This window comes from Anoplolepis gracilipes, chromosome 15 (assembly GCF_047496725.1).
Source record: "Anoplolepis gracilipes chromosome 15, ASM4749672v1, whole genome shotgun sequence".
Taxonomy (NCBI): domain Eukaryota; kingdom Metazoa; phylum Arthropoda; class Insecta; order Hymenoptera; family Formicidae; genus Anoplolepis; species Anoplolepis gracilipes.
This window is the reverse complement of record NC_132984.1, coordinates 5,956,886-5,967,463: the sequence shown is the minus strand read 5'-3', so window position 1 is coordinate 5,967,463 and position 10,578 is coordinate 5,956,886. Positions and strand designations below refer to the sequence as shown.

The 10,578-nt window shown below is 34.2% G+C and overlaps 1 protein-coding gene across 1 annotated transcript; it reads left to right on the top strand.

Annotated features, from left to right (window-relative positions):
* The first annotated feature begins 4,711 nt into the window (after positions 1-4,711).
* Positions 4,712-5,818, top strand: LOC140674173 (uncharacterized). Its single transcript, XM_072907551.1, has 2 exons — positions 4,712-4,718; positions 4,962-5,818. Exons 1-2 carry the CDS (start codon positions 4,712-4,714, stop codon positions 5,816-5,818), a joined length of 864 nt encoding a protein of 287 aa, XP_072763652.1.
* Positions 5,819-10,578: the final 4,760 nt, after the last annotated feature.

Sequence of the window (10,578 nt, the reverse complement as noted above, 5' to 3'; positions counted from 1 at the left end):
CATTTGATGATGTTGTAAATATTTACGCATCTCAACGTTTTCATTTATATCGTGATCAAAGTCGCACTTCCATTTCTCTATCACCCTATATCTCCGTGTTCGAAGACGCGATGTCATTGCGACGGTATGCTCATAACGTAAATCGTTTGTATCTGTATGATCTGACGAAAGCGGTTTATCGCGATTGACTCGAAAACATCTCGGACAACCACGCCAGAAACATCCGTGAAACTGTAACACGTAATATTGCGTTACTCCGTTTTCCACAGACTCGTAGTACCCATCGATAAGCGTGCCATCGGGTAAACGATATTCCCTGCTTCGCCCTGCGTGGATAATGCGATGACCGAGCTCACGCTCCTTCCACACTAACCACTGTAGAGCTTTGCGCGACTGAATATTTACACGTCTGTAACCACCCGCAGGAATAACACCTATCTCTCTTTCGCGCAAAAATTTTTTCTGAATACTCTCATGCACGTAGAAGCAATAGTTGTACATTCCTCGAATGGACACACATCCCCGCGCTGTAAAAAGATCTTTCTAAAAGCCATGCACGCTTGTCTAAGAATATCTACGTCATTACGGCAGTAATCCAATATTTCGCGTTAAAAATCAAACACGTAGTTCGCACGCGTCATCTCCGAGTGCCATGCCAAAAATTTTTCGCGTTCTTTCACCTGCATGGAATCAGGTGAATAATATTGTACATCGGGCAGGGGACCGACATAAGACTGATTATCGATAGTATTAAATAAGTGAGGAAAAATACCTTTATTCGAAATATCCGTCAAACCGAAAGCCTTGGGTAATTCGGATAAACGCATCAGCATATAATTAACACTATCGATAAATTTTGTACGTCTCACCGTTAATACAACTATTTTCGTTCCATTTAAAATTACTTGCGGCTCTAACGAGATACGGTTTTCCACGATATGATGTAAAATAAATTGAGCATCAAACAATTTAGCGTTATGTGCGATACAAATTATTTGTTTAAAATATTTTGTCGGACGCGTTACAAAATCTACAAATTCCTGTACGGGATTACGATGAAATATATATTCCCGAATCCCGCACCAACGACATCGCACCGAGGTTTCATTTATTTCCGCGCATGACTCACAAATTTGATGAGCGACGCAAAGCGTAGGCACGTGAATTTTTACATTCGTGGTACCTTGGAGCGTTTCGTCTTGCCTCGTCTCAAAGTCGTAAAACACGAATGCTACTCGGCTTTTTTTACGTGCGGGTATACAATTATTTTCGCCGCCGTTCCTCCGTTGTTATTACTCCCCATTCTCTTCGATAAATTCCGCACAATAAGGATTGGAATTATCGCCGCGCCGAATAAGTAACATATAACAAAGGTGGTTCAGCGATTGTAAAGAATGACACACGATACAATAAGCCATGTCGCATTCGTGTTGTTTATTTCTTTGAATTAACCGGCCGCAATCGTTACAAAATCGTACAATTTCGCAAACGCTTTTTTGCAATTTTCCATCGTGTGATTTCCGCGCGCGATGACGCTCCAAGCACTCACGATTAAAAAATCCCCGTCCACAATTATCGCACCTAATATGTGGCGTATCTGTTTGCTCGCACGGCGGCATTGCGTTACATTGCGGACATTTGTTAGAGCATCGATGCTCCCCCTTATCGGAGCGATAACTTAAATTACACGGAACGCAGTATCCTCGCCCACCCGCGGCGGCCCTTAAATTTAAAATTACGTCGAAATGCTTTATGTCCGGATGAAATAATATATTTAAGCACGTTCTTGTCTCTCGCTGTAGAGAGGCTAAGAATTCAACCCCGTTGTATAACGGTTTACCGCCCCAACCAAAAGTAACGATATTATATATCACTATAGCAATATTATCCCCGGCGAGATATTGTTGAAAGCGTTCGATTTTGGGAATTCCGCTTCCTTCTTCAGGAATCGTGACACCTGCATTCCTCGTAAGTTACAACGCTAAGTCGCGTTGTAACACAGAGTTTTGTCGTCTCACTGCGTTCCATTTTTCATGTAACTCTCCCGTGTGCAAATTTCCACGCTCGTTAAAAATTTGAGCGGATACAAGCGCACGAGAAAAACATAAATTGTCCGAATTGGAAATCTTTAAAATCGAACGCTTAACAATAATATCCCGTGTAAGTGCGTTACGTCCGCTTCCCTGAGGAGGAGTAACTTTAGAAACGCGGATATTAAACGCTAGAGCTATATCATGACCGTCGCAACTTTGCGCTAATAAACTTACAAGATTCCAAATATTCTCGTAAGTCAAGTCGCAAAATGGTCGGAACGATATACCTGTGGGTCTACGCGTAAAATTTCCGGAATCAAAAGTCATCCTGACGTAATCACCCGGTACGCACGAACGCGTTACGTGTGAAGTTCCCGAAACGCGTTCTCTAGCCAGTTATATACATTAGCCCCCTCGGGTACGGGTCGGATACGAAAACTAATTTCGCGTCCCTCTATACCGAAATTTCTAAATTGGCGCACGTTTTCTGATAATAATACAATACTTCTAAAATTATTTTCTACCTGATCGCCAGTACACCCTCCTCTTCTCTTCTATCGGGCTCGTTTTCATCACAGCGTCAAGTGTTTCCTCATCTGCATGCGAGTGATTTTCTTCTTCTTCTACGCGTACTTGTTGATGTTGATCTTGTTGACGTTGTATTTCGCCGCTTCTTCCACCCCCGATCTGTACTGTGAAAAATAAGAATAATTAAATTATTTTGATGAAATATTTCGTAAAATATTTCTCTCTTACGTTTAAATTTTGTTAATAATGTATGTTTTGTTAATTGTTACGTTATTATTTATGTTAAGCTAACTTACTCGTTTTAATCTTCTCCCTTCAACCTTCTGTTACGCCGGTATATCTTTAGGGATCGTACACCGGCGTGTATGAAATGTCGGAGACGATAGTTGTTGAGTAAAAGTTTCCTAGTAAAATTTTTTCAATTAAAATAAAATTTAAACGTAAGAGAAGAACTAAAGAATGTGTTAAGTTATTACCTTCTTCTATCACCGACACGTCATTTATATCATTTTCTTCTTCTTCTTCCTCCTCCTCGTCTTCCGCTTCTTCTTCCACTTCTCTCATTCCTTCTTCCTCTTCTCTCATTTCTTCTTCTTCTTCTTCTTCATCTTCTTCTTCTTCCTCAATCATTTCGCCCGATTCTATTTCTGCCTCTTCATTTCCCTCCATCAGGTCTTCATTCCGTACTTCTTCGTTTGCTGCGATATACGATCGGACGCGTTGAGTCTAAAAATTGTTTGATTTAAATAACATATTTTACAATTTTAAACCCGATAAAAGTAAAAATAAAAACTTACCATTCGAATTCTGGAGAAATCGATGAAAATGCAGCCGAAGAAATTCTATGTGCCCACCAGCATCGCTCTCTTCCTCACCAAAACAGATTCGCGATTCGATAACTTCTCCGGCGATATTCAAAAGTTCGCGAAAATTGCAAAAATGTCCTAGGCGGAATAATACCGCGAACACCACGCTAGGATACTCGCCAGCGAACTTTCCGAAGACGCTATAATTTTTTTCGTCGTCGCTTGTTAATCCCGATAACAATTTGTCAAATTTCTGGCCGCATAAACTCTGTGCCAGTGAAAGGCAAATTTCTACAACGTTTTTAAGATTCGACATGATAATTAATTATTTGCACTGTAACTTGCGTGATGGATAAAATTCAAATTCGGAACTTAAAATGTACTTTTTCCAATACGGAGAACCATATTTATACATTTTAAAGAAAACGTCTCTTTAGGAAGAGGGGAAAATTCTTTGATTTTGCATTGGTCGGATTGTTAAACAAAATGCGATAGGACAATACAATGCAAAACTTTCGAAAGAATGTTTTATTATTATATTTTCTTCTTTTATGATGGATTAACGGTAAGTTCAAAGAAAGTTTTGAAAATAATCTATTTCTCACGTTTACATTTCTATTTTTGTTACGTACGATAATAAACGAATATTCCTTTTTTGTTACGTGAAGTAATCTTTATTATTTTCTTCATTTCCGCGGCGGCTCGTTATAAGAAATATGTCGTGAAAAAATTTCGGTAATCTATATTATTTTCTTTATTTTCTCGCCAACTATTTATAAGAAATATATCGTGAAAAAAATTTCAGAAAAACCAATAAGCAATAAACACTTATTCCTTTTTTTTGTTACGCGAAGTAATCTTTATTATTTTCTTTATTTTCTCGGCGGCACGTTATAAGAAATATGTCGTGAAAAAAATTTCGGAAAAAACCAACAAGCAATAAACACTTATTCCCTTTTTTTTTTTTTTTTTTTGTTACGCTAAGTAATCTTTATTATTTTCTTTATTTTCCTGGCGGCTAGCTATAAGAAATATGTCGTGAAAAAATTTTGGAAAAACCAACAAGCAATAAATAAATATCTTTTTTTTTTATAACTTTTATATGTGACGCAAGGTTTTGTTTTTTTCTTGGCACTCTTTAGAATTTCTTTCTCTAAATTTATATTGAATACAATTTTATTTATTTATATATGTATATATATATATATATATATATATATATATATATATATACATATATATATATATATGAAAAATTTTCTTTTATTATATTTTTCACGATTTTTGTAAAACTACGTTATAAAAATATTATTCTCTGAACTTTAGACGCGACACAGGCAAGCTATGGAGAGTAACGTACATTTTTATAATCTATTTTTTAAATTGATTTAAAATTCCATACACATATAATTTTTTATTATTCTGAGCGCGCATTTTCCCCACCGCATTTCTATTTCATCTTTCTAATTTAAGTATTCGGGAAAATTAAGTTCAGTCGTTTCCTGCCATCCGAACTAGCAAGTTCGACTGTAAAAGTTCGTTGTTTTCGTTTGTATTCTGTACGTGATTATTCGAACTTCGATTTTCTACGCAGAAGCAGCTATCATAAACAATCGTAAGGAAATTTCAAATTTCAAGAAATCCTTTATTCAGTCAGCGCTTCTAAGTTCAGAATGCAATTTCGTGGGAAAAATCAAACTGCAACATATGTTGTTATCTACAACATATGGCCTGAATTCATCCTATACGAAGAAAATTCATGTGGGCCTTATGGCGTCGGATGGAGAGGAACTGGATTTTCTACTGATTGTTAAATTATCATCTCATAGCGCTGAAAGAATTTGCTTCGATATGGAATCGTGGCAGAAATTTCAAGAAAACATGGAACAGATGTCTTTGTACTTAAACGGTGATAAAATTAAACAGAGTACGATTATCATCGACAAAATAATTATAAATTTTACTACCGCATATGGTGCTAGCTGTGAGTTAGCTAGAGCTGTGCTAGTAGCGTATCGCGAAAACGTGCAAGAAGATCTTCCTTCCGAAAACATCGAGGATACGAACGCAAACGGGCCTACACCGAAAAAACGGAAAACTTACAGCGTTGCGATAGTAATGCAAAGAGCAACCTTTCTGGGACTGGAAAATATAGTTGGATGTGTAAACGCTCGTTTGAATCAACTAAATTTAATTTCCAACAGTGTCAACGAATGTGCGCGATATCTAATGAACGAAATAGAGATAAATCTTCCTATCAATAGTAACATTAATAGCAGTATTATAAAACTTCTGATCAATAGTAATAGCAAGGAAATAGAACGTAACGTTCGCATTCAGTTAAAAGATTTATCATTTCTCGATATATACTTTGAAATAACATTTTTAGAAATAATCTCGCTTTACCTCAATCAAATTGTACATATGATAGTAACAAAACGAAAATTATAATCATTATCCCAGGAATATTTTCTTCAATTATTCATTTTGTAAAAACTTCTTGAATAATTTTGATTTTGTAAAAAATTTTAAATATAAACGTTACATATTTGTACATTTAAATCTATTGTCGATTTCTTTCACCCACTCCTCTTTCCCATTTTACATATAAGTAGTTCCGTTACTTTTATTGTTGAAAGAGGATGTTCCGCAACCTCTTTCAACAATAGGCGCTCATCGTAATATAAGACACCGATAATACTATTTCTTTCGTTGCGTCATACACTCGCGTTTGACAGAACCTGCACGTTCCTGTGTTATTATCTTTTTTTCATTTTCACAGGCATGACGTTATACATGGTCAACTACCATGTGACGTCATTTGTTTTGACGGGCCATACCTGCCCCACGTGCAGAACGCACTTTTCCGTCTCACCACCGTCTCCGTAACCGATATCGCCCCAAGAGCCATACCTGCCCCGCTTGCAGAACGTCAAAGCGCTTTTTACTCCCTTCACCAGCACCGTAACCGATATCGGCCCAAGAGCCATATCTGCCCCACTACGTAACATAAATGCCTTATCTAACCTTTACTCTAGTAAGTTCTTATTTAGCTCAGTACACCAGGACCAGAATCAGCAATACGAAGGACCCAGGTTCAAGTCCCGAGAAAACCAGAAAATTTTTCCAAAAAATAAATTTTTCTTACCTGAGCACGAACCCTTCCCCCTCCAACCACCACTTTTTTTTCTGTCAGTCCCGGTGGTGGTGGAGGAAAACACCGGACACCCCCCGCGGTGCCCGAGGGCGCGGTGGTGGGGGTTTGTTTTGACGGGTCATACCTGTCCCATTACTACTTATGTTTCAGTCTACTCATGAAATATGTGTACGAGAACTGGTGCTTTACAACGTGGCATGACTTTAACGATAAAAGTAATTCTAGTTGATATAGATATATCAAAGCACTCACGGATAAATAGCTATTGAGTTTTTGCATCAAACGTACTTTGCTTAACTTATCATTCAAGCACGCAAAATTAGGAAAATATGTTACATATATGTCCAAAAACTCTTTGCTCTTCCTAATAATAGTACTATATTATTTTAATCAAAAGATTTTATGAAACATTCTATATATTTATTTATAATTTAAGAATTTCAAGACAACTATTAATAAAATAGATTTTAATTTCCACAATTATTTAAGTATGTATTTGAAACAAAAAAAGAAATATATCAATATTTAAATTTGCAAAAAGGGAGAGTGTCAACAGCACATGGTGTTCTCAAGCGGTCACCCATCCAAGTACTGACCATACCCAATGTTGCTTAACTTCAGTGATCGGACGAGAACTTATTTTTTTTTTTTTTTTTAGAAAAGTAATTTATCATCACAGTATATTTTTACAATTACACATATAGACTAATCTACAGATATAAAAGTAATTAACAAATATAAATCTTATGACTTAGGACTTTCTTACTTAAAAGCTTAACCTAATATTGGCACTTATTTTTTCTTGCTAAGAGCTATGATAATTCTATATGTGTTAGGTAAATTCTATATGTGTTAACAATAGTATTTGTGCTCTATTTATTATTGTGTGTCAGGTACAGAAAAAACTTTTTGCTAGAAGCAATGTTAAGTAAAAAACCTGCAATTAATACATAATAGGTGAGTATTAATGTATGTAATATTTGAGTATTAGCACATTATATAAATTTGTGTATTTGTCTTTAAGTATAATAAGTATACTGATATAGTAATGATATTAATAATAGTAACAAATATATAAATAGTAAGAATAATAAAGATAATAATAATAATAATAATAATAATAATAATAATAATAATAATAATAATAATAGAACTATGGTATGGCTTAAATATAATTAATTGAATGTTAAATTAGATTAGCAAGTATTATATGTCTCAGTCTACTCATGAAATATGTCGAGATTTTGGTAAGGTAACTTGTGTTTGTTTTTAAAAGGTAGATTATAGCTCTTAATACTGGTTGTATTTTTATCAGTTCGTTAGATTCCAATTTATTATCATAAAAGTGGTTCGATATTTCTTTGATATACTCTGTTATATATTTAATTTTTGTTAGTTCATGCATATTTTTTTATTTTTGCATACCTTCCTTCTGACAGTATTAATCTTAGACATTTATTTTGGTATATTTGTAATGGTTTTAGATTAGTTGGAGCTGCACTGCACCAGGCAGAAGCTGCATAAGTTATGATAGGTCTTATGATCATTGTGTAAACTAGTTTTTTATTTTTTTGTGTCAGACTAGAGCCCTTGGCCATTAGAGGATACAACTTTTTTTGTATAGAATATGCTTTTCGTAAAGTTTCTTTTACGTGTTTTTTAAAGGTTAATTTTGAATCAAGAAGGACTCCGAGGTATTTGACAACACTTACAGGATGATTTGCATGTCCAAATACTTTAATTGGTTGAAAGATTTTTGTATCTTTTTGTTTTTTAGTGAATGTTATGACTTCAGTTTTGATTGGATTCAGCGTTATCTTCCATAGTTCATAGAATTTTTCTAGGAAATCTAAATGTATCTGTATTTGCTTGGCAGCTACAACTGCGCTAAACGAATGTGCATAGATTGCGGTATCATCAGCAAATAAGGCTGTTTTGGTTTTTTCAAAAATAGGAATATCATTTAAGTATAAATTGAATAACTTGGGTCCTAAAACAGAGCCTTGAGGTACATCTGCGTTGATTTTGTGTTTAGTTGAATGTGTGTCACTGACTGTTACTTTTAGGTGTCTGTTTCTTAGGTAGGCGTTTATGAATTTAATTAGTGTAGTAGGATAATTGTAGTGTATCATTTTGTATATAAGTCCGTCTATCCATACCTTATCAAATGCTTTTTCTATATCGAGCAGTAGCATTACTGTAACCATGTTTTTATTAAAGTTAATACTAATGTCGTTTATGATTCTAACTATCTGTTGGACAGTACTGTGATTTTTCCTAAAGCCAAATTGATGATCTACTAGAATTTTTTCTTTTATTTCAAAATAATTTATTCTTTTAAGAATGATTTTCTCTGTAATTTTGCTCATTGTTGGGAGAAGACTGATTGGTCTGTAACTGCTTGGCTCTGATTTATTTTTTCCTTTTTTTAAAATGGGTATTATAATGCCTGTTTTCCAGTGAGAAGGATAGTGAGAGAGTTTTATTGCTGCATTAATAATGTAAGTTAGCTGTACTAGTGGTTTCCTAGATAGTTTTTTTTCCTAGATAGTATTATATTCTGTATATTGTCCATACCTGGGGCCTTCTTGGCCGGTAGTTTTCTTATGATATTATGAAGTTCTGTTGGGAAAATCATGAATTTAGTCCATTCATTGTTGGTGGGAGTTTCTAAGAATTGATTTACCTGTTTTATTATTTTATTTTGTTTATGTGTATTATTTGTTAAGTTAATATTATGTATTTGTTCGAATTGTTTAGCTAACATATTTGCTTTGTCAATATTAGTAATTGCCTCTTTTCCGTTATTTACAAGAGCCGATAGTGTATTATACTCATTTTTGAAGATTTTAGTCATACGCCAAAGAGAATTATCACGGGGGTTAATTTTTTCAAGCTTTTTAGTCCAAATATCATTCTTATATTTAACTATGTCCTTCCTTATTGTTTTAGTTATATTTTTAATTATTATTTTATATTCTGGGTTTCTAGTATTTTGCGACTTTTTTCGCATTTTGTTCCTATGCGATATCATTTGCAGAATCCTAGGAGGAAGTTTATCTTGTAGCTGTTGTGCTGTCTTGACAGGTATAGTTTTCTTTATGCAATTATTTAATATTGTTGTAAATTTTTGTACCTCGAGTTCTAGTTCCTGTGCAGTTTTAATATTAGGAGATAGTATTACTTTGTTGTTTAACAGTTGTTCTAATTTATCCCAATCAGCCATATCATAATCATAATCATAAGCTAGTTTAGTATGAGAGTTTTTAGTCTGAGATCCTACTGCAATTATAACAGGGTTGTGATCTGACGATAATTCGTTTATTACTTTAATGTATGAGATATCTGTTACATTTTTATTAATCCCTATGTCTAATGTTGTAGGTGCGGATCCATTCTCCGGGTAATGAGTCGGTTCGTCTGGAAAAATAACTGTACAATTATTTCTAAGTGTGTAATTATAAAGAATTCTGCCTCTTTTATTATTTCTATGACAATTCTATGCATGATGTCTTGCATTTAGATCTCTAACCAAGAGGACTTTATTGCCTATGTTTAATAGTCTATCTATATCTTTGGCAGCGTAATCTTTGTTAGAGCTGTTGTAAGTTGCTATTAGATGAATGCCTCTAGCAAGTTTAATGCATGTTTTCTATAGGTATGTCTGTGATTGGTTTAATTTCTTTATAAGGGATAATGTTTTTAACAAGTATTAGTATTCCACCTGCAAAACTGCTGTTATCATTTCTAATACAATTATAGCCTCTAATTTTTAATTTGTTATGTGAGTTAAATCTTGTTTCCATACCTAGTAGACTACTTCGATTTTTTAAAAATAGTAGTAATTTCAAAAGGTCTTTGTACGCCCTTTAATCTGGTAAAAGTGTATTAAAATTAATTTTTTTTTAATCAAAATTTATTTAAGATTTTTTAAAAATAAAACAAAAACCTTTTTTTTAAATCGAAGTAATCTACTAAAATTTATCGGCGTTTGAAGTTGAACGTGACGGTCCAAATGATAAAAATTCGAGCCCCTGTAAATAGAGAACCCGTT